The 24952-nt window shown below is 45.6% G+C and overlaps 1 protein-coding gene across 6 annotated transcripts in view; it reads right to left on the bottom strand.

Moving 5' to 3' along the window:
• NTRK3 (neurotrophic receptor tyrosine kinase 3) overlaps positions 1-24952 on the bottom strand; it is a 386072-nt gene that overhangs the window by 233815 nt on the left and 127305 nt on the right. For all 6 annotated transcript variants that reach the window (XM_060293880.1, XM_060293879.1, XM_030878684.2 and 3 more), the window contains exons 9-11: positions 20323-20346; positions 18820-18884; positions 17904-18006 (exon numbers count right to left, since the gene is read on the bottom strand). In XM_060293880.1, coding sequence (XP_060149863.1) covers positions 17904-18006; positions 18820-18884; positions 20323-20346 — 192 coding nt within the window. The remainder of the gene's footprint in view (positions 1-17903; positions 18007-18819; positions 18885-20322; positions 20347-24952) is intronic.

Here is a 24952-nt window from a genome sequence, read left to right as displayed (position 1 = left end):
TCCCAAAGTAAATATTGCAGGGGTCAGAAAATGGACTTGAGGGTCCGTTATGGAAGCTAGAGCCTTGCTAAGCCAAGTGTAGCTGACAGAACACCAGGAGCAGCCTCCCCTGGGTGCTGGTGAGAAATTCAGAATCGCAGGCCCTGCCCCAGACCTACTGAGTCAGAGCCTGCATTTTACCAAGATGCCCTCGTGCTGTCATGCACAGTAAAGTTGGAGACACCCTGAACGAGAGAATTCTCCCTCTGATCTACAGTCAGGCAAGAAAGAGTCCCTTGCTCTCTGTGCCCAGCCCACGCCTTACTTTTCCCCAAGAGAGGGCCTGGAAATTGATGGCAATAAAAACCAAAACAACAATGCTCCCATTTCTGGTCAGTGGCTGCTTCTCTCCTTATCCATGGGGAGCCTCTGTGAGGCACTTAAATCTCTCCGTTAAGCAAACGGCACGACCGACTACACATGTAAGAACAGGTGGCAGATCACCTGCGAGAGCCCCGAGGAGCCGCAAGAGGGCTGGGTCATTAAATACTGCAGGGGCACAGATGTGGCAGCCGGCCCCCATGCAGCGGGGTGAGAACCGGGCCGCTCCATCACCTCACTGAAGGAGGGAGGGAAGAAGCCAAAACGGAAGGAGAGAGAGCCTGGTCCCACCCTCGTCTCTTGGTCCTTCATCCTTAAGCCAGATGATACCTGACATGAAACAAGCCACTCATCCTTCCTAAAGCTCATATGAGAAACAGGTCTTATTTGACAAGAATTTGTACGTCACAAGTTCACGGTGAAAAGCAAACGGGAACATATAAAGTGCCAAGCACAATGCCTGACACATAGCTGAGGCCCGATAAACAAGAGCTTTCCCTGCCATGTCTTCATCCCTCCATCCCTCCTGCCTCCTTCTGTCCCAAAGTGTTTGTACTCTGTCAGAAAGAGGCAGGGGAGGTCGCAAGGCAGGTTCATAGCCTTGGTTGCCCACTGAGATCACCTAGGCAGCTTTAGAAACTACTAGAGTCTGGGTCCCGTCCACTGAGATTCTGACTTAATTGGTCTGGGAAGCAGCCCGGCCACTGGAATTTGTAAAAGATCCTCAGGTTAATTCTAACGTAGAACCAAGGCTGCAAACCACAGCCATGATGGGATCTGTGGATTACTCGGTGCTCGTCTGAATGGAGCGAAAGTCATAATTATTTCTCCCCTCACCACGTTCACTGAGTGATTACTACATGGCCAGGGACTAAGCTAATTGCTTTATATACATAATTTCATTTAATTCTCACAAAACCCTGTACAGTAAGAATTAGCCCTCTCATTTGTCAGCTGAGGAAACGGAAGCCCAGGATAGTTAATGAGTCACTGTAAGTGCCCCAGCTCCCAAGCAGCAGAAGTGGGATTCGACCCTGGGCCTGTCTGACTCTAAGCTGTAACGGGCACCAGGCGCGTGGCTAGGGAAGAGGTCTCAGTGATGCAGACGGAGGAAGGAGTCATACAATGGGTCTGATTCCACACAAGATGGCGGTTAAAGGAAGAGATGCAGAGGGAGAGGGAGGGGTAGGTAAACACGGTGTGATCTTAGGGAAAGGCAGGTCCATCCAGCATCTTCCTGTCCATGGAACGCCACGGGGTAGGAGGAGGAAAGCCAGACAGGGGAAGAGCTGTTAGCTGGAGGAGAACATTCCTGTCTCTAGCTTACAGGTAATCAACAGGCACCGAAAGAAAATATCCAGATCACATGCCCCATCACAGTAGCCACAAAACTGGGGGCGCCAGTGGACAGGGGAGGAGGGCTAGGCTCCAGCGCTGCAGAGGCAAAGCTCAGGGGGACCAGAGGACATTCATGCACCCCTCTGCCTGAGGCAGCCTACCGGCATTAATAAAGCTGAGTGAGTTAGCCCATCACTGTCCCTCTACTGGGACAGGCGAGCGATCACCAAACACTCTTTGAATAATGGGGCAGGATGCTATGGAAGAAAAGCACATGATGCTGAGAAGAGGGGTCACAGGGGCTACCCTGGCTCTGGGCGGCTGGGGCAGGCGTGGCTGGGCAGAGAAGACTGGGCTGGAACAGGAAGGAGGTGGAACTGGGAACCCACGAAGCTGTGAGGTGGGGAGCCTTTGAGGCCGTCCAGGCGGAGGCACTGCGGCCTTAGGGAGAGTGAAACACTGAGGAAGCAGAGGCAAGGCCCCCATGGCAGGACTGGAAACCCCATAGCAAGGTGAGGCTGGGGAGGTAGCAGAGGGCCCAGGCAATGCTGGGCCTGGGCTGCTCTGTCGGGCATGTCGGCATCTCTCCTAAGAGCCAGGGGAAGCCTGGAGGGTCTGGAGCAGAGAACGGGACAAACGAGCAAATTTCCATTGCAACGTATGACTCTGATCCTTAGACTGCAGTGTAGAAAACACAGCAAGAGGCCAGGTCCAGAGGGTTGTAGGAAGTCTGCTTAGAAAGTTGAGGTGGGAGCCCTGGAGAGAGTGGAGGGGGCAGTGTACAAAGATGGGGGGCAGGGGGCGGCTTCAGGGTCTATGTAGGACATGACACGGACAGGACTGTGTCAGAGGGCTGTGTCAGAGCAGGCAGGGGTGGATGGCGGGGACTGGAGGAGAGGTAGGTGCCAAGGATGGATGACTCCTGTATCTCCAGCGTATGGGACATTCACTGTGACACAAAGGATGGGGGTTTGCCCCTGAGTACAGTTTGGGGCATGATGGCCAAGGCATCTATGGAAACTGCTGCTTTCTCACCTCTCTCAGCCACCTCTTTGAACCTGGGCCAAGCTCCCCACTATGACCTCAGGTAGAATCTGGAAGTGGGGTTTCTGCCAGGGTGTGCTACACTGTTTCTGGGAGTTGTATACTTGGAGAGACAGAGGAAGAGAGAGCAGAAAGCAGTGGGGGCTGAGATTAAAGGGCCACAAAAGACCCCATTAACCTGCAGCCAAGTGTCCGCCTGAGGCAGGATAAGCAGCTTATGAACTGATAAGAGGAAAGTATGCAGCTGTTAGCTTGGGGAGCTTTTGTCACTGGTTTGTGAGCAAGCAGGAGGCTCTCAAGATGATGGAGGGAAGGAAAGGACCATCTGTCAAGGGGTCTCTGCAGCTCTCCGGGATGGGGACCCTCCAAAGCTCTCAGCGGCCCTGGAGCCTCTTCTATTCTGACTTTCAAAAGCAAAATCGTGGCTTAGAGCATGCAGCCTTGGAGTCAGACAGACCCAATGACCCTATCAGGATTCTCAAAATTCCATTTTTTTATCTGTAAAACTCAGGATGATAATATTGATCTCAGAGCATTCCTGATTGTCAAAAAATGGCAAGAATTATATAATTAGCTATTTGGTTGAGCAGTTACTATGCTTTGGGTACTGGGTTCTAGGTTATGGGTTCTGTTTTATATATATTATCTCAGTTCACCCAGTGAATAAGCCAAGCCTTCAAGATTTTATGTAATGAACCAACATTTCAAGGCAAACTATGCTCTCTCAAGACAGCAGCTATTGTGGATAACCAACAATGACCTACTGTATAGCTCAGCGAACTCTGCTCAATATTATGTAACAACCTAAATGGGAAAAGAATTTGAAAAAGAATAGATACATATATATGTATAACTGAATCACTTTGCTGTGCACCTGAAACTAACACAACATTGTTAATCAACTATACGCCAATATAAAATAGCAAGTTTAAAAAAAGATGGTAGTTCTTGGTATTTTTATTAGAATAACCTCAGAGGGTACTGGCCCACCCGTATTGCTGACTGGCAAAGCCATCAGGCTGAACCACCAGCCTCAGAGGCTGACCTTAGCCGAGGGGATTTTGCTCCCCCTTGAGTCAGGGAAGTGGTGGAGGCTCAGGCAGGCTGGGGTAGGGAGACGGGAGGAGGAAAGCAATGGCCCAGATGGCAAAAGGCCACCTGCTGGCCAGCACCACTGTTCCCTCTTGTTCAGCCCTGCTGCAGACTAGCTGGGTACCAGCCTATCTCCATGGGCTCCGAGCAAGGTGAATGTTTAGCATTAGTCATCTGGAAACTTGCACTGAGGGAGGGCCACAAGAAAGTCTCCTGATGTACTTCCCTGCTGGCACAGTGGTTAAGAATCTGCCTGAGAACACAGGGGGCACGGGTTTGAGCCCTGGTCTGGGAAGATCTCACGTGCCGTGGAACAACTAAGCCCGTGCGCCACAACTACTGAGCCTGTGCTCTAGAGACTGCAAGCCACAAGTACTGAGCCTGTGAACCACAACTACTGAAGCCCACGTGCATAGAGTCCATGCCCCGCAACAAGGGAAGCCACCGCAATGAGAAGCCCATGCACCGCAATTAAAGAGTAGTAGCCCCTGCTCTCCGCAACTAGAGAAAGTCCGCCCGCAGCAAAGAAGACCCAACTCAGTCAAAAATAAATAAATTAATTAATTTTTTTAAAAAAGTCTCCTGATGCCCACAGAACCTGGCAGATCCCAAGACTTCCCAGGACTCCACTCTACTGAGGTATCTGTGAGGTGCAGAGTGATCCCAGGACTTGTACTACCACGAAGTACAGAGCTGTGACTATTCCTCCTTAGCTTGAAAACTTAGAGGGACTTGGGGACATCTGAAGCCCTGAGAACAAATTTTGAAAACATTCTTTCCCAAAGGCTAGAGAGAAATAGGACTGTAGCATTACAACTTTCCTCCTCAGCTTTGCAGACCTGCCATCACTGATCACATGTCCTTGCGCTAATCACTTTCTTTCAATTCTTATTCTTCCTTATTCTTTCAATTGCCTTGCCAGGATAATACCGATAATAGCTACTGTGCAGCATTGTCTTAAGGTTTAGTATGTGTCTGAAAAAGTGTTTGGCATATAATAAGTACTCTATTAATGATCCCTATTTATAATATGACCTGTTTCTTCATATATAAAGAGTTCTTGGCAGGCTCCTCCATCTTCTGATTAATTTTTCAGGGTACTAGGTCAGTCTAAACCAGGGATCTGAAGCTATGGCCCACAGGCCAAATCCAGTCTGTTACCCATTTTTGTAAATAAAGTTTTATTGTAACACAGCCAGACCAATTTATTTACAAAGTGACTACAACAGCCGACATGAGTGATTACAGCAGAAACGATATGGCCAGCAAGGCCTAAAATACTTACTATCCGGCTTCTTAATGAAAAAGTTTGCCAATTTCTAATTACACTGAAGTTTCTCAAACATTAATGAGCATCACAATCACCCAGGGTGTTTTTTAAGAATACCAATTCCCAGGGCCTACCACCAGAGCACTGGATTCAGGAGACATGGCCCAGGAACCTGCATTTTAATCAGCCCCCATCACCATCAATAATTCTGATGCAAGTGTCCCAAGGACACATTGGAAGGAACCCTGGTCTGTGCAATCAGCAATGCTAAGTGACACCAGAGCCCCGGTTGTCCCCATGAAGGGGCAGATGGAGCCTAGGTTGGGAGAAAGTCAGCACTCTGCATCTAGTAAGGAGGTGCATGCAGCCTGTGCCCCCTTTCCCCAGCACCTGCCTGCTTTGTTTTAAAGTTCAATGCAGAAAACTTGGAAGACAAAGAAAACAAAAGTCACAAAGGATGAAATAAAAAAAGCTTTCATAATCCAACTATCCAAGGATAACTATCATTTATATTCTAACCTATCAGTCTATATGATCCCAGTATTTTTCCCAGGTATATATATGAAAATATTTTCTCTTTATTTTACAACAAAAACAAATGGGCAACTGTTTGCAGTCTTTACTCACTGGAAAATACATTAATATTTTGATAAATGGAAAGCATTTCCTCTAAGATCAGGAATAAGACAAGGATGTCCACTCTTACCACTATTATTCAACATAGTTTTCGAAGTCCCAGCCACAGCAGAGAAGAAAAAGAAATAAAAGGAATCCAAATTGGAAAAGAAGAAGTAAAACTGTCACTGTTTGCAGATGACATGATACTATACATAGAAAGTCCTAAAGATGCCACCAGAAAACTACTAGAGATAACCAATGGATTTGGTAAAGTTGCAGGATACAAAATTAATGTACAGAAATCTCTTGCATTCCTATACACTAACAATGAAAGATCAGAAAGAGAAATTAAGGAAACAATCCCATTCACCATTGCAACAAAAAGAATAAAATACCTAGGAATAAACCTACTTAAGGAGGCAAAAGACCTGTACTCAGAAAACTATAAGACACTGATGAAAGAAACCAAAGATGACACAAACAGATGGAGAGATATACCATGCTCTTGGATTGAAAGAATAAAAACTGTGAAAATGACTACACTACCCAAAACAATCTAAAGATTCAATGCAATCCCTATCAAATTACCAATGGCATTTTTCACAGAATTAGAACAAAAAATTTTACCATTTGTATGGAAACACAAAAGACCCCGAATAGCCAAAGCAATCTTGAGAAAGAAAAACAGAGCTGGAGGAATCAGGCTCCCTGACTTCAGACTATACTTCAAAGCTATAGTCATCAAGACAGTATGGTACTGGCACAAAAACAGAAATATAGATCAGTGGAACAGGATAGAAAGCCCAGAGATAAACCCATGCACCTACGGTCACCTAATCTGTGACAAAGGAGGCAAGAATATACAATAGAGAAAAGACAGTCTCTTCAACAAGTGGTGCTGGGGAAACTGGACAGCTACATATAAAATAATGAAATTAGAACACTCCCTAGCACCATACACAAAAATAAACTCAAAATGGAGTAAAGACCTAAATGTAAGACCAGACACTATAAAACTCTTAGAGGCAAACATAGGAAGAACACTCTTGGACATAAATCACAGCAAGATGTTTTCTGACCCACCTCCAAGGTAATAAAAATAAAAACAAAAATTAAAAAATGGGACCTAATGAAACTTAAAAGCTTTTGCACAGCAAAGAAAACCATAAACGAGATGAAAAGATAACCCTCAGAATGGGAGAAAATATTTTCAAACAAAGCAATTGACAAGGGATTAATCTCCAAAATATACAAATAGCTCATGCAGCTCAATATCAAAAAAACATACAACCCAGTCAAAAAGTAGGCAGAAGACCTAAATAGACATTTCTCCAAAGAAGACATACAGATGGCCAAGAGGCACATGAAAACATGCTTAACATCACTAATTATTACAGAAATGCAGATCAAAACTACAATGAGGTATCACCTCACACCAGTCAGAATGGCCATCATGAAAAAAACCTACAAACAATAAATGCTGGAGAGAGTGTGGAGGAAAGGAAACGCTCCTACACTGTTGGTGGGAATGTAAATTGATACAGCCACTATGGAGAACACTATGGACATTCCTTAAAGAATTAAAAATAGAACTACCATGTGACCCAGCAATCCCACTACTGGGCGTATACCCTGAGAAAACCATGATTCAAAAAGACACATGCACCCCAATGTTCACTGCAGCACTATTTATAATAGCCAGGACATGGAAGCAACCTAAATGTTCATCAACAGATGATTGGATAAAGACAATGTGGCACATATATACAATGGAATATTACTCAGCCATAAAAAGGAACAAAACTGGGTCATTTGTAGAAACGTGGATGGACCTGGAGTCTGTCATACAGAGTGAAGTAAGTCAGAAAGAGAAAAACAAATATCGTGTATTAACGCATATATGTGGAATCTAGAAAAATGGTAGAGGCAAACCTATTTGCAGGACAGGAATAAAGGCACAGACATAGAGAACGAATGTGTGGACACGGTGGGGAGGGAAGAGGGGATGGGATGAATTGGGAGAATGGTATTAACAATCCCATGTGTAAAATAGATAGCTAGTGGAAACCTGCTGTATAGCTCAGGGAGCTCAGCTCGGTGCTCTGTGAAAACCTAGATGGGTGGGATGGGGGTGGGGGGTGGGAGGGAGGTCCAAGAGGGAGGGGATATATGTATACGTATAGCTGATTCACTTTGTTGTACAGCAGAAACTAACACAACATTGTGAAGCAACTATACCCCAATTTAAAAATATGTATACATATGAACACGTTCACATGTCAATAAATATTACTCTCAAATATCACTCTTGATATTCAACTGTTAAAAAAAGAATGCAGTAAATACATACATGTATGAAATCATCACCCTGTACACCTTAAACTTACACATTGTTGTGTGTCAAATATATCTCAATATAGCTGGAAAAAAGAGAAAAAAAGAATGCAGTAGATCTCTATGAACTAAGATGAAATAATCTCAAAGATAGTTACCAAAAATAATGTGGTCCAGAACAACGTGAATACAAGCTGGCATTTGTATAAAGGCAACGGGAAACATCTCTCCTTTTATAGCACTGACTATCTCGGCAAGGATACACAGAACCTCTAAATAGTTATTATCTCAGAAGCAGGAAATTAGGCACATTGAGAGTAACTTTTACTCCATTATCTTTTACATTATTGGGCTTTCTTACTATTTGCATGTATATCCTTAAAGAAATATTAAAAATTTGCTTTTAAAAACTGTCATTTCTCTTTCTTTCTTTTTTTTTTTTTTTCATTTTTTGGCTGGGTGACATGTGGGATCTGGGTTCCCCGACCAGGGATGGAACCCACACCCCCTGCATGGGAAGCGCAGGGTCTTAACTACTGGACTGTCAGGGAAGTCCTCAAAAATTGTCATTTTTAATGTCTTCATTGAAATTACATCATTTGTATGAACCCCAGTGTGCTCAACTAACCATTTATTAAATTTAAGCAATTCTTAGTGGATAGAGTTGACTGTGTAAGTCACAGTGGGATGAACGCCCACACACATCAATATGGGCAGCCGTTGGTGATCACTACCTGAGGTTAAATTCTCAGAAGTGGAGTTTCTGGGACATGGGATTCCTCTGATTTTAGCCTTTTAATAAAATTTGCCAAACCACTTTCCAGAAAGGCAGGCTCTGTCCACACACTTAGCAACAGCAAACGTGAATGTCCATTTTCCCTTTCGCTCGGATGGCCCCTCATTTCTGACAGTGCTTCTCTTTAGAAGGCCTCCAGCTCCAAACACAGCCCTATCAGGCCGGCGTGTCCCCCAGACGCCCCCCACCTCCAGCCCCGCAAAGCAAGCCCAGGCAGTGGCTGGGACGATTGGAGCCATTTCCTCACATCATGGCCAATAACAGTACTCAAATCCTGCCTGCTTTTCTTAAAGACTAAGCCAACAATGGGGGTGCCCCCTGGCACCCCTCCACTGGCCCAAGGCCAGCCCACTGAACTCAACTGATTTGGAAGGATTCACTTGGAAAGGTAGTTCCTGGAACTACCTGGGCACCCTCCCCGGGGCTTCATGTCAGACCTGCTGGCAGACAGACCGATGCTGGCATTCTTCTCCCCCACCTGGGAACAGGTGTGCATCGCTGTTACAGCACAGAGGCCCCTCTGAACTCAAGATCCCCGTCAGGTAGGGAGGCTCGGCATTGCTGGGACTGCTAAGGAAACCGTTCCAGTCTTTGGCCAACTATGCAGTTCTTATTCCACAGTCCATTGGGAGGGCAGGGCAGGTGTCCAATGTAAATACCACTGGAGCGGCAGGACTGAGGAGAACAAAATTCCAGCCACCAAGAGCAGTGCCTCTGAGGCTGGCAGGTGCCCTGGGCCTCCACTGACTTAACCCGCTAGGCTTCCTCCACCAAACAACATGCCCTGATCCACTTCAGGGCCTGCCAAGCCCAAGCTGCTCCCATTTCCTGTAGCTCCCAACATTACCTCCAAGATCAGCTATGGGAGGAAGAGGAAACGGGACGTGGAAGTTTCTAGAAGAGGAGAGGAGTGCCTGCCCAGCCACACAAGGGACTCTGGGCTGGGAATGCTGCACGCCCACTGACTGCTGGCCTCCCTGGGGCTCTGTCTCCAGCCCTTGTGTTGATGGACCTCACGCTTGTGCTAAGATCAACAGAGGCAGCAGGCCTAACAAGTGCCCTTGTGTGGAAGGAGGTGGCAGTTCGCTATGAACCAAGGAAGCCACTGCAGAACTGCTTTAGGAAAGAAGCAAGCCTTATTTACCCAAAGAGGGTAGAACTAAAATTGCCTTAGAAGTCGTGGTTCTATTTTGTAATTGTACAGTCATATTATTCCAACTAGCAGAGTCAGGGGTTGAGGCCGGCTGATTTTGCTAATGGTGCACAGGAAGAAATGGAACACAGGGATGTGACCTAAGTCCCCAGGTCCCAGGCCTGAGGTTTTCACTTCGTCCTTTGTTCCCTGAACTGTGAGCCCCGGAGCAGCATCCTCTGGAAACTGGTTAGAAACACCGACTCTCAGCCCTTCCCCAGAATCTGCATTTTCATAAGATCCCCAGCATCCCCCAGGATTCAGTGCAGTGGTTCCTAAACTTTAGTGAGCATCAAAAATCTCCCCCACTTCACCCCAGGTCTGACCCAGTGGGTGTGAGTGATCCCAGGCATCTACACATTTCACACGGTCCCAAGGTGACCAGATACACCGGTCTGCAGACTGCATACATGACCTGGGCCACTAATTAAATGCGCAATTGCATCTTGGCCTTACACCACTGGTTCTCAACCTTGGCTGCACAACTGAAATCACCCGAGGTGTTGAAAAAAGCATGCCCATGCCTAGAGTTTCGCCTCTAGAATCGGATTTAATCAACCTGGGGTGCCACCTGGGCCGAGGGAGTCATACAATTTGACCAAGTGATTGGAATGTGCAGTGAAGATTGAGAACCATTGATTCAGAGTGACCTCATTTAAAACCTGGTTTTCTTGATCACCAGCCAGATGACATGGGGCAATTTAACCACTCTGAGCAGCTTTATTGCCTTTACAATGTGGAGAACAGCCACTCATCAGGACAAAATACTATAAGGTATATTAGACCTTATATGCCTACATGTGCCTATATGTGTCTGGCACACAGTAGGTACTCAATAAATGCCCATGCCCCCTATTCTCTTTCCTTGCTATGATTAGAAGTGAAAAATCAGCTGATACTCTTATCTTTACCCCAAATCCCAGCTCCTCTCTGAACAGAAAGCATAGAAATATCGGTTTCCCTCCTCACCATTCAGGAAAAAAATGAAGGCGCTAGGGCTTGAAACCACGTTGGAATGTGTATTCAGGGAGCAGAGCTGGCTTCACGGGCCTGACCCTAACTCCATGCTCAGAAGAGCCCCATGATTGGGGTATAAGTCTCTGCTGTAGCTGTCCTGCAATTCTAGTGCTTTAGGAAGATTTTGCACTGGGTCCCATAAATTAGGTAGCCGGGCCTGTCAGGAAGAAAGCTTGTCTGGAGACCAGTGCAAGGATGCCAGCAAATCCCTCTCTGGCTTGTGGCAGCAGAACTAATACAAGAGAAAAAAATAAAGGGGTGTGCACCAGAGTGACTTGGTGAATCTCTCTCTAAACTAAACATACGGGGGTATCAGGGAAGGGAGGAAGAGAGGGTGTCACTAACCCTCTAAGAGAAAGAGCCAGGAAGAGACCAACCGGAAGCTCTTCTCTTTCCTCGGGATGCTCTGGGGCCGGAGGCAGTGGCAGACACCACTGGTGGCTGAGCCCCAGCCGGATGCAGGCTCCCCTTTCTCCTCCTGCAGGATGCTCCTTCCCCACCCCATCCAACTCGTTCCCCATGACGGATGCACAGCACAAAGGGCAATGGGGTGAGGAGTAGCTGGGGCCAGGGATTTGCAGCAGTTTGCTTGTAAACCTCAGGGCCTGAGGATAACAGCAGTCTCAAAATTATGTTCAAAGAGGCATCTTCCACCAGGAATCCCAAGCACAGGGTCATTGCCAAGGCCAGGGGTAAGCTTCCTCACTTGCGTACCTCAATTCAGAGGAGGAAACAGCAAAGGAAGTCAAGAAAGAAAAACAAGCAAGAAGGAAAAATAGACTTATTTCAGGAAGTCAGGAAACCCAAGTCCTCCACTCAGTTTCACTTCTGCCTTGCTCTTGGCTTCTGACGCCCCATTAAATCAAGGCCAGATAAGTGTATTTCTCAGGGCAAAAAAAGCTGCCTTATCAGTGGCACTAATGGTGACCTCATCCAGGGTCAAGGTCACCTTTCAGTAGTCTCAGAATTCTCTATTTCTACCCCACACTCATTGTATCAATTCCCTGGCTCTGTGCTCACGGCTATAGATACAGGGACCCTCTATCCCAGCTGAAGAAGAAATGCCAGTTAGAGCATCAAACATTAGGAGGCCAGGATCCCAGCCCTACCTCCATCCAGCTGGAAGAAACCCTTCACAGTCCAATGTTCCAAGGTTAGGAGAGCGGGCAGAAATGACTCCTTCCCAAGTCTAATCATTCCCGTTAACCGAGCAGTTAAACCAGAGGGATAACAGGGCCATTCAACGCAGGCAGCCACCCCCGAGATCTTTTGGCAGGAACCAATCAGTCCCTCCAAATCTCACTCTGACAATCTACTTGGAGAGAAGTTACCATCTGTTTATGGGGAAAAAAATGTTAATAACCCTCAATCATAATCAAATAGGCAACCACTTTAAGTACCTATTAGCTGATGCTAATTCACAATGCAACAATCCTGGAGTGCCCATCCACGGGCCCATCAGGGGCACCAGCACACGTCCAACCATTAGGATGGACGGCAAGCAGATGAAGCACCTAAGGTATTACCGGAAGCCCAACCAGCCTTTCTAGACTCCTGTCCTTCCCAGCCTTCTTTCTGGCTTCTGCTGCCTTGCCATGCAGTCCCCAACATGTCCAGAAAGAGACAGAGGAAGTCCTCTAAGCCTGGGAAGCAAGACTCCTCCATCAGCTCCCACCTTTTCCCCAGGCCAGGTGTGTCCCAGCTTGAGAAAAGAGGATTAATAAGAGACATGTTTGAAAGCCCCTTTGAAGCAGGACAGCATTCAAAGATAATTAGATAAAGTATTGGAAGAGCAGACCTGATTTATTCACAATCCGTCTTCCTTTCCCAGACCTTCCCAGGCTCTCTGCATACAGCACGCAGGTGGGAAAGCAGGCCAGCATTGCTCTAGCTAGCCGTGCATTTTGGCATGCCATTTCATTTCTCTGCGTCTGCTTCCTTACCTGTACAATGGGGACGTTAGCCTAATAAGTCTAAGGTCTGTTTCAACTCTAATAAACCATTATTCTGTTTCCCCTGTGACAGTAAGAGGGAGCCAAGAAGTATGAAGTTCACTCCCACAGTATCTCTGATCTAGACATATATAAAGATGCTTAAGAGGTAGTCAGACAAGAGAGACCAAATAATGTATGCCCTTTTTACAGCCTGCAAAAACCCCACACGTTTGCTTCTTTCTCCATTAAATAATAATGACAGTCACCTTATATGAAAACTATAGGGTATGTTTAAGTATTTAAAGACACACTAGCATCTTCTACCTGGTTATTGTTCTAACAACCACGTGAAATAAAGATGGCAGATGCACTGTGGATGTTCATGGTGGGGCAGCCAAGACCAAGGAATTAGGTCATTCTATCGACAGTTGCCATGAGAAGTGACTGAGAATGCAAGGTAGAACGTCCGTTCTAGAACCCACTCAGCTTAACCAGACTGAAAACCAGAGCAGGTCACCTCCTTTCTTGGGCTTCCTATGCCTCAGTTTCTCATCTCTAAATAATGACACTGCAGGGCCCGGCTAGATCATTGTCACGATCTTTCAATGTCTAATTTTAAAATATTATATGAGGATGAGCATGGAATAAATTCTAAGCCATGTCACTTCCAGGCCCAGGATGCACCAGCACAATATAATTAGTTAAGATACTGACATATTTTGATATATTTCTGTCCCTCCTAGTAAACGACCCCTGCCCTGAACCTCCTGACCACCCACCACTCAACCACCCTGTGATCCAGCATGATTATGAGTTAACACCCGGCACAGCAGGGAGCCCCCGGGTGCCGGCTCCAGCAGGAGGGCAGTATGTGCTCTGACTGGTCAGTGCCCACACCATACCAAATACTTCAGGATCATCCTGACACTCTAAAGCATGGGGCTTCATCCACAGCTCAAAGAAAGCCCACTGGACACTCAGCCCCATTTTAGAACCTTTGTGATTATAAGAGAAGATGAGCTCGAATCCTAACCCTCCACAGGGCAGAATCCTGACCTCTCCCCAGGCCAGAATTTCGATCAACAAGATGGCAGTTGAAAACAGTAAAAAAGTGTCTGAGACAACGCATTTTCAGTTCATTTCTATAAACTCTGGTTAATATATTCAACCTCCATAAAATAGGTCCCCAGTGGAATTCCTATATGTACCAACATGGAGCGATCTCTAACACATGACAAGCAAATAAAGAAGATGCAGAAGGGTGTTTAGAGTATAAACACGTTTACAAATTAAAACATACACAAAGTAATGCATCTTGTAAATATATTCACATATGTAGACATATATATGTGTATGTATATATGTATATCTTTCTTCACATCTTGTACCTATCTGTGACCACTCTTGGGAGTGTTACAGTCTTTAATCATGCTGTTTAAAACTCTCGGGACACAAGCTCTCTCATCCACATAAAATTTATTAATAAGGTCTATAAGAGACAACTATACTTTTGATTGTTTTCTAGATGTCTATGAATAAATACAATTGTGATTTGGAAAAAACAAAACATATATATATACATATATGTAAGTAGAACTATAAAATTGAGCTGGTTACCAGACTTGGCCACTAGGATTGCCATAGAGTAGAGGCCGTTGCTAAGTTGGCAGTCTGCAGGGTATGGGGTCAGCTGGGAGAGAGCCATGGCGCGAAGGGTGGGTGTGCAGAGACAGCAGAGAAGGAGAGACAGAGATACAGGGAGAGAGACAAAAACAAGTGGACTGATGGATGCACAGTGAACTCAAGCTAATGACTGCCTATGGAAATGGGAGCGGAAATGGGATCGAGGTGACAGTTAAAGCCATCTTAGTTTTATCAGTAATAGGAATAAAACATTAGATGCAACAGAAGACAAAACAGTAACAGCTGCTTATTCTAAGTGACAGGAATATGAGTGTCTGTCATACTAATGTCCATATTTTTCTATATATTTTTTTATTTCTCAGAAGGAAGTTCATTTTAATAAGTCCTCCTCATCCATACACTGTGTTCCAGGCCCTCAGATGTGGAGGGTGGGAATTATTTATGAGTCTCCCAGATCATCTCCGCTCCACCTCCACTGCCCAGACATCTCAGATTTCCAAATGAGCCCTAACTAGCCCATTACTGATTAACAAGCTGTGCTTGTTTTCTGAGTAAAACTAAAGTCATTCATTTCTAAGTTCAGAAACAATTTGTCAAAGACTGTGCAAAGTTTCAGGCATACTCAGCTGAGTGACTGCGGGTTTCTGCAACAAGTCACTCCTGGTCTAACAGGACAGATGATGTGTGAGCAAGATAATGACAGTGCCCCAGGATTAGGGTGGAAGAAAAGCATTTTTACTAAATATTGTGTGGGACAAAAGAGGGCATGATTAAGTCTTGGGAGGGCAGCCCATCCTGGAAGGACAATGAAAGAAGCTTGGACAGGCTTATACACAAAGAAAGAAGAAAACTACAACCACAGGGACCCTTTTAAATGTCAATTACACACAGATCTCAACACTCAGAGCAATGCAATGAGGGAGGTGGTATCATTCCATCATTTTGAAGTTGTGGGAACAGAGGCTGTGAGAAGTTAAGTAACTTTGCTGGAAACAAAGAGCAATTAAGTGGCATCACAGATTTTTAACCCAGATTTGAAAATTCAAAGCTGAGGAACGGGTGGCTCTGAAGAGACAGAGGTTTGCCTGAGTCAGATTTGGGGGACTTCTGGTACACGCAACTTTGCTCTTTTTTCTGGACTGGGAGGCCCGCTGCTAATAAAAGATCAAGGGTGTATGCAGCCTGGGGCATTTGCTGTTTCATCCTAAGATGAGAACTAAATACAGTCAGGCATAACAAAGATCAGAAAGATGCAGGCTTAATTCTAAACAGGGTCAGCCTTGGATACAACATCTTATCTTGCCTCTCACTCTAGCCAAACTTCTTCAGGTCACCTGACTTTAAATTAAGGAATATTTCACTTCCAAACTTATGGATGTTTGGCGCAACCAGGGCCAATGAAGGCAGCTCAGCCCGGGAGAGGGGAGTGGGTGTTGGGAGAGGCTCCAAGGACAGCTGAGGGGAAAGCACCACGCTGGGTGCTGCCTAATTCATCCGACATGGGGACACGCTCTTCCAGAAAACAGATGATAATTAAGAGGAAAAATCTGCTTGTTTGGTGGTGCCAGTCTTGTTGCAGGGTCTCAGCTGGTGGCGTGCCTCTCCAGGGGAGAGCAATAATGCCCCGTTTTTCCCTTTGGTCAAGGCCCTGCTGTTTCCTTAGGTGGAGGGAGGAAGAGCTAGGAAAGTTCCTTCCATGGTAGGAAAATTTTGCACAAGTACTAGTGCCAGGTCCTCAAAGCCAGGAGCCCAGGGATGATGCTAAGACTGAAGGCTCAGAGCCTGCATGGGGGTCACTGATCTTCCAAACCTGTGAAGCCCTGTTTGGCCCGTGGGGTACTGGTAGATAAAACCTCTCCAGCCAAGGTGGCTGACCGTGGTCTCCTCTTGTTTAAGTCATCTGGCTTCAGGCCAAACTTCTAATATATAGAGAAGTTTTATAATTTGCCTTTATGTGTTATTTCTCTTGGTCAAAATATTTCATTTGCTTCAAGAAAACCTGGTTTGCTCTTCTGGGACTTGTTCAGCTTAACCAAGAGCAGAAAGAGGCAGGAGGCTTCTGGGAAGCCAGACAGTCCTCCCCCATGATTTCTGCCTTTCTAGTTCTCTATGGCTATCCCTTGCTATATATCAGTGTTCTAAACTTGTAGGGTGGTCACAGACTCTTTTGACAATATAATAGAAGCTATGGATTAGTTCCTTCCCAACCCCGCCCCCTGCCACCATGTACAAACAATTAAACATTTACATATAAGTTCAGGGGACCACTAACCCTGTGAATCTCATTCATGCTTTCCCCTTCAATTCCTGAGCCCCCAGGTCAAGACCCCAACCACAGATACCAGTTCGTGTGCAGAAGTCATCGAAATTCATCTTTCTGGATCCCATAATCTCACCAGAAGACTCCAACCTGAATCCCTGCTCAGGAACCTGACGGCTTGTCAAATACTTCATACTCCCTCCCCACCCTTCTCCTATTAACATCAGCCATAAATGGAAACCCCAGCTGGGAGTATATCTTGAAATTCAAGTTTCTGTTTAAGCACTGGTATCCAGCCTCCCTTGCGCCATTTGGTCAGATCCATCCTGGGACCAGGCAGATGGATGCTAATTCACCACATTAACCCCTTTTGTGCCAGCCCCCTTTTCCCAAGCCTTGGTGGAAAGCCACGTCTCACATTCCACCCCAGCTGTAACGGGGTTGAGTACTCTGTGTTGTGGAAACTGGCCAGCAGATTTAGCAATCACGTTGCTCTTGGCATCCATTCTGGAACTCTGTGTAGAGCTACGTGCTGAGATACCACGCATGGGCAACCTCTCAATGCCACAGTCTACCATCCTACATTTAGTTCTGCTAATACCTTCTCATCACAACTCCAAGGATGGGTGCAGACAAGAGAAAAACCAAGTTACTCAAACAAAGAGTCCTTTTACCCACCAAAAATAAAAAGAAAGGTAAGTCCTCTTCATTTGCCCTCAAATCCAACTTCTTTCCCAAATCATCCTCATTGTACCAGCCCAGTGAAGCAATGTTTTTAGTCATTACAGAAAAACCAGGTGGTCCACAGTTTGGTCCTCACACCAACACTGCCTTCAATCCATCACTACCAATAATAAACGTGTAGATGGGAGTCTCTACCAGGGCCACTTAAGCCCACCACCCTGAAGCCCTCTCAGAGAGCAAAGAAATTAAAACAGCATCTTTTGATCAAAAGGAGCCATGTTTCCCCCATGAGACCCTCGCAAATGAAAATTCCACCTTACCCTTCATTCCAAATTTGGACCGTCGACCATACTTGTTGATCATGATAAAGAGAACCACCAACAGGACACAGGCAAAAGCAGCAAGTCCAACGGCTATGGATACCTATTGGGAGCCAAAAACAGACAGTCGAGCAGTTACAGAAAACCGGAGTATGAAGTAACACGCATGCTCAGATGAGAACATCCTATTACAGTAGCAACTGTAGCCCTCCCAGAACTTCAGTGAACTTCAGAACTTCTCAGACTGAGTAAAGTCTTGAGAAGATGTAATTTATGAGACTCTAAGAACATCAAAAAATAAATTACCCAGACTGATTAGAGAAAGTTCCATGATTCAGTGTTCTGAGCCCTCTCATCTGGGGACCATCCTAAGAGATGCAGGAGGAAGCCCAGAGATGCTTCTGCCTGTTGTTCCATTGTGGTTTTAATTAGCAAGCAAATCTTGCATCTTCACATTGACATTCTTTGCATAATATTCTTATCCAGGAGATTCTAAAAAGACTCCTTTCCTTTCCTCCCCAGAGAAACCTCAGGCTCTGAGAGCGGGAGGTGGGGTCACCTCCCACTCAAGAAGATGCCCTGGGCAACTCTGACTTTTGTAAAAGTCTGTACAGTTAGCAGCCCCTTCGAATCAGGCCCAGCTGGCTCCTAATGGAGTGGGAAGTTTCAAACTGTTCTCCTCCCGAGCCCTAGGGCTTAAAGCAGATCCTCAAAGACTTCCTCAAACAATGAATTATTCTCATCAAACAAGGAAGGTTTTAACCACCTGAAAGGAGGTCATTCATCACGGCTTCTCTATGCCACGTATGCTAGAGTTCCAAATAAGGCAGTATTGGGAAAAGTTAGCTACTAAAACAGAAGCCTGAAAAACTACTGCATCAGTAAACACCTTCCTCTTGACCAAGGAGTGACTCACCCCAAAAGTGTCTTCCTCTGGTTTATGGGTCACAGTGATAGGAGGGGTGGGGCTCACTTCGTAGACTGAAAACCAAACATAAATAGAGAAGAGTAGTTAGCTTCCTGGCCACGAGAGCCTCAGCCACGGTCCCTGCCTAACTCCCAAGTCCTCTTGAAAGTTCTTGCTGGAGAACATCCCCTTGAAGCTAGACTCTGACTGCCTGGCCTCCCCAGGCTTTGCAGGGGTCCCCAGAGATCGGATCCCCGTGTGGCTGCGTGGTGGGTACTGATGACTCAAAGACAGACTCCATAGGTATAAAGAACCTTTGCTCCCGTCCCCCAATCCCCATCACAGAGTAAATAATGTAACCTGGACAATGTGGGCCATGAGCTATTGAATAAATAAGAGGGAAAAAAATGGTTTGGGATCACAGCCAGGGTCTGGATTCGGCCAGTTTCGTGGGTGATGGTAGCTGTTGCTGACATTCAGCTCCTCTCTGCACCCCTTATCCTGTCCCAGACTCTCCATGCCCTTCCTCGTTCCCTCTTCACTCCTCAGTGAGATCCAGGAGGCCTGTGGCCCCATAAACAACCCACTATCCGTTGCCCTACGGCAGATTTCAGAACACAATGGCAGCTTCAGTTGGCAGCAAGTTTATCTGACTAGGAAACATCTGCTCTTCCCAGCAAGGCCTGGATGGGAAGCCGAGCATCCATTAGTCCTCCTTCTAGAATCAACTCCTTGTCCAGAGAGAGCCCCAGTTCAAAATTCTCTGGAGGGACATCCTGTGAGATGACAAGTCCTCAAAGACCGAGGACAAACAAAGGAATCCAGGTTATATTTACATCTGTGCCAAACAACAAGGGGCGTTCTAAACAGGACTGTCTACTGTCTCAGGCCGAACAGGGAGCAGAAATGGCCTCAGCCGTCCCTGTTCCTCTCCCACAGGGGACAAAAGGAAAAGGAATAAATATGTTTCCCCACAGACCATGAGCGAAACACCAAATCCTTTGGGGATCGTCTAGTCCTGGCCCCAAATCACTTATAGACTGAGCCTCAATAATCTTATCTGAGGACAGGCGAACATATCAGGAGACCTTGTCAATCACAGCTCCACACGAGGTAGGTCCTGGCTCTCAAAGCAGGTGACAAACACTAACATGTTTATAGGCTCCACATTCTCTCTGCAAGAACAACTGAGATGCTCAACAGGGGTCCACTGGGGCACGTGAACCCCACATCCTTCCTGACACCACCTCTGTCCGTCTGGGTGGGAAGACCCACAACATGGTCAGACCCTAGAAAACTGCGGGGAAACTGAGGCAGCAAGTGACTGTCCAAGAGGAGTGGGCTTGGAACTGCTCAAGTATTTCTACTCTCCTTTCACAGTTCACTCAGATGCTCTCAGCGGCCATGAGTCTGAGGATGCTGGTAGAATACGAAAGAGGGCTATTTGGACTCAGTAGTTACCAAAAGTATCAGAATAAATCACTTTCAAAGCAAAAGGTAAAAGAGACTTACAAGAGACAAAGTTATCCGTGCTCTCTGCAAAAAAGACAAAGAGATCATTAACAAACGTAATAAAAAACCAGAACAGTCGCACTCTGTCTTTCTCATAGCTATGATCTCTCCCACTCACCATGATCCCGTTGCCCTGGCAACTGAAAACTAAAATCCTTGGCTCGTCACCCCTCCCCCACACTCTTTAGAAGGTGGTCTTCCAAATGGAGAAGGAATAAGAGCTAAAACTCCTGGTTTCAAGGGAGGTGGCCTGGTCCACCTGGAGACTAGAAACCATACTATGAGATGAGGAACTACATCCAGACTCACCATCTCACCCTCATTCCTCCCGCCCTCAGGTGCCCAGAGTGTTGGGAACGTTGGTGGTACATTAGCGCCAAGAAGAAATGCTGCAGGATGGGCTTCCATGGATCTTCCTGGAAAATGCCAGCTATGATCTCAAGACACAATTCCTCAGATCAATATGTAGCGTTTATTCTAGTAGGTCATTGAGACGTTCTTGGGAATCCCTCTAGAATCTATCCACTCCCCAGATGAAAATGTGTTATTTGGTCTTTGGCCTTTAGAAATGGCTCACCTAATAATGAAAGCCAATCATCGTTGGGCATTGATTATGAGCCAGGGGCTGTGCAAAATGCTTTATGTAATACATCAATCCTTATAACCACCCTAGGAGGTGGGTAGCATTATCCCCTTTCAACAGAAAAGGAAACAGACTTATAGAAATTAAGTAACTAATTGAATGTCACTCATCTAAGAAGGGATAGAGCTGGATTCAAATCCAAGTCTGGGCTCAGAACCACTCTATCAGAGATTCTCAAACTTTAGCATGCCACAGAACCATCCAGGAGGTGATCACTACCATTCTCCAGTAAAAAGAATGAGGGATCCTTGGAGAAACACATTAATTCCAGGGCTGGGGCAGAGAAAGTACAAGATGTGCTTGGAACAGCTTGCAGTACTGGAAAGTAAGAAGGTGCTCAAGAATTAATGGGGGCATGAAGAAGGGACACAGGAGCCAGTATGAAGGGGTCTCCAATGGCCAAACTGGGGATGATTTGAGCAACAAAATATAATGACAATATAATGACAGTCATAGATTGTTATGAGCTGAATTATATCTGCCCAAAATTCATATGTTGAAGTCCTAACTCCCAGTACCTTAGACTATGACTGTATTTAGAGATAGGGTCTTTAAGAGGTAATTAAGTTAAAATAAAGTCATTAAGGTGGGAACTAATCAAATATGACTGGTGTCCTTATAAGAGGACACTAAGACATAGACGTACCCAGAGGGTAGATGGAACCAACCCTGCTGACACCTTGATCTCAGACTTCCATCCTCCAGAACTGTGAGAAAATAAATTTCTATTGTTGAAGCCACTCAGTCTCTGACACTTTCTTACAGCAGCCCTAGCAAGTTAATACATGGATTATAATTCATAGAACAAAATAAATACCCATCAGTCCATACTGATATAACGAAGTAATTTAATCAACAAATAAGAAAAGAAAGCTTTTCCTTACAACAAAATCCAATTAATAAATGTAGAGGAAAAGAATAGAAATAGAAAAATCACCATTGACAAATGGCACACTAATATTTGTTTCAGGCAAGAATCATCAATGAATGCTAAAACTAATGTGTGAAAGAATGATAAGAAACAAGATATTTACAAAGCTTCAAAATATTATGCTTATTAATTACAGAGGAGAAAAAAATAGTCACTCTGCAGTGGAGAAACCTAGCAGACACCATCCTGACCAAGTGATAAAGTTAACATCACTGGTAATAAAACGTACAGACGTCGTGTACCCCTGACACAATGTACTGAACGGGCACAGCATCACTTCTGCGGTGTTCCTGCCAAAAATGCCTAACTGGCATTCAGTTGTGAGAAAACATCAGGCAAACCCAAATTGTGGGACAGTCTACAAAATAACTAGTGAGGATCCTTCAAAAGTGCACAGTGAGAGAGTGGCATGGACATATATACCCTACCAAACGTAAAATAGATAGCTAGTGGGAAGCCGCCGCATAGCACAGGGAGATCAGCTTGGTGCTTTGTGACCACCTAGAGGGGTGGGATAGGGAGGGTAGGAGGGAGGGAGATGCAAGAGGGAAGAGATATGGGGATATATGTATAACTGATTCACTTTGTTATAAAGCAGAAACTAACACACCATTGTAAAGCAATTATACTCCAATAAAGATGTAAAAAAAATAAATTAAAAAAAAAAGTGTACAGATCGTGAAAGACAAAGAAAGCCTGAAGAACTGCCCCAGATTTAAAAAGAATAAGGTAACATGGCAGCTAAATACAATGTATCAATATAATCCTGGATTGGATCTCAGAGAAGAAAAGGACAGCAGTGGGACAACTGGTAAGATTTAGATAAAGTCTGTAGATTAGGTAATAGGGTTGTATCAACGTTACTCTCCTGGTTTTGATCACTGCCTTGTAGTTATGTAAGATGGTAACACTGGGGGAAGCTGGGTGAACAGTATAAGGAAGCTTTTTTGGTACTATTTTGTAACTTTTCTGGTAAATCTCAAACTATTTCAAAATGAAAAGTTAAAAATTTTTAAAAATTTTTTAAAGAAATATGGATTATTGGTCCTCACCCCAGAGTTTCTGACTCAGGAGGTCTGGGGGAGGTCTTGAGAATTTTGCATTTCGAACAAGTTTTCTTGTTCTGCTGGTCCCTTTGAGAACCATTGCATTTTACTCCACTTCCTCCTGGCACAAGCCTACCACACCCTGAGAAATAAGAACTTATTCGTTCATTCATTCACCGTGGGTCTTCCATTTACCCAGGCCCTTGGCTAGGCTTTCACAGTCATTGTACTCATAGCTCTATCAAGTATGCGCCAGCAAATACTCTTCCCTAGCTACCCGTGGGGGAAAATTGATGCCTTTCTGTGAAGGAGTCCCTTAGAGAAAGCCTTATTCACAGTAAATTCACTGCTAATAGGTTGCTTGCTCATCATCCACTTTGTGTTGTTTTGTGGGAGAGCAATACAGCTTTCTCCAGATTCCTGAGTGTGCCCTTCAGGCCCCCCACCCTCTTCTAAACTTCAGGTGACCAAACGGCTGATTTGGGAGGAGGATGGAGGCAAGGGGGCCCTAGCCTTGGCTTCAGAGCCTGAGAAAAGAGAGGTGCCAGATCAATTCCTAGTTAACACCAATTTGCATATTTCTCATAAGGCTCTCATTTATTAGAGAATATGCTCACGTCAGCCAAATGTTTTGGCCGAATCTGTAAACCCGGTAATCTCTCAATCAGCCTATGAATGCTTATCGCCTTTGCAAGAGCCTGGAAACATTTATACACCCAGGAAGCACACAAGCCTTGGAACAGCCAGACCTTCTGGGTTCTCTCTAACCTGTGGGAGGACTCAGAACTTCACCCTGGAAAAGGATGGTACCCGAGAGTGGTCCTCACCTCAGCCCGCACCAGCAGGCTGGGAGGACAACCGGACCAGTGTGCCAAGGCAGCATCTGAATCCCAACAGGAACTGGGCATGAAAGCAATGCACATGTGTCCTCCAGATCCCAAAAGCCTCAAGAAAAACCCAGTGGGAAAAGCCAGTGGGATCCAGAGAATGGAGAAGAGAGGCAGCAGCTTGCGTCCAGATAGAGAGAGATGCACATAGACGTGATAAGGAGAAGAGATGCCCTGGCTTCAGGTGTGAGGAGGGAGTGGGGAGCTGCGCCAGGCGTCCACACGCTCTGCCCACCCAGCACAGAAGGCCACACGCTGCTGCCGCCTCTTTTCCCCCAGCACTGGCAGGTTGGGACCACATTCTAGTCTCAACAAGTGCGGCTATGGACACTGGGGCAATGGTGTCCCCCACGGTTTGTACCCAGGGCCCTGATGGAATTCTGATTTCTGCTGTCACAAGATCATGATGAAGAGGCTTCCCAGTCAGGTAAAAAGAAATGAGAATTCAAGAGTTATGGCAGCTCACTTATTCCTAAACGTTTTGTCAAGTGTTCTCATATATTTGTTGCATATGTGCAGGCAAACACACATACACATACACGCACACACACACACACACACACACACACACACACACACACACACACCCCTTGTCAACATTCCTCCTTCTATCACATCATCATCTAAGGACCGCCAACCTTCCAGGTGCCACCTCGACCCTAACATGATCCCTGGCCTCCCCTGACACTTGGATCCCTGACTCCTCACCGTCCCCACTCCTAGGCCCAGATCCCTGGAACACCAAAGAGGATTCCATGCTCCTAGAACAAATCTCCCTTTCCAGAGACTGGTTCCTACACTAAAGCTGAACTCCAGGCTGAACATTCTAGTGCTTCTTTGGAAATGCAGAAGGAAACACCAACATTTGTATAGCATGTGAAGTTTACAAAAAGCTTTTCCAGAACATTTTCATTTCAATGTCCTGCTCGGAAAAAATCCTTCTGATGGAGGCCTCTGCATCTACAGATGGCTCCACTGAATATATTCAGTGCAGTCAAAGCTCTCCTGTGGGTCTCCAGCCCATGAACAGTCAGGAAAGGAGACCCTCACCCTCAGATCTCTGTTTTTCCCCCAAAACAAATCCCTTTTCAGTTGCCCTTGGGTGTTTTTTTAATATATAATA

The sequence above is a fragment of the Globicephala melas genome, chromosome 2 (genome assembly GCF_963455315.2).
Source record: "Globicephala melas chromosome 2, mGloMel1.2, whole genome shotgun sequence".
Taxonomy (NCBI): Eukaryota; Metazoa; Chordata; class Mammalia; order Artiodactyla; family Delphinidae; genus Globicephala; species Globicephala melas.
The sequence above is the reverse complement of the archived record's forward strand: the minus strand, read 5'-3'. Positions and strand labels throughout refer to the sequence as shown.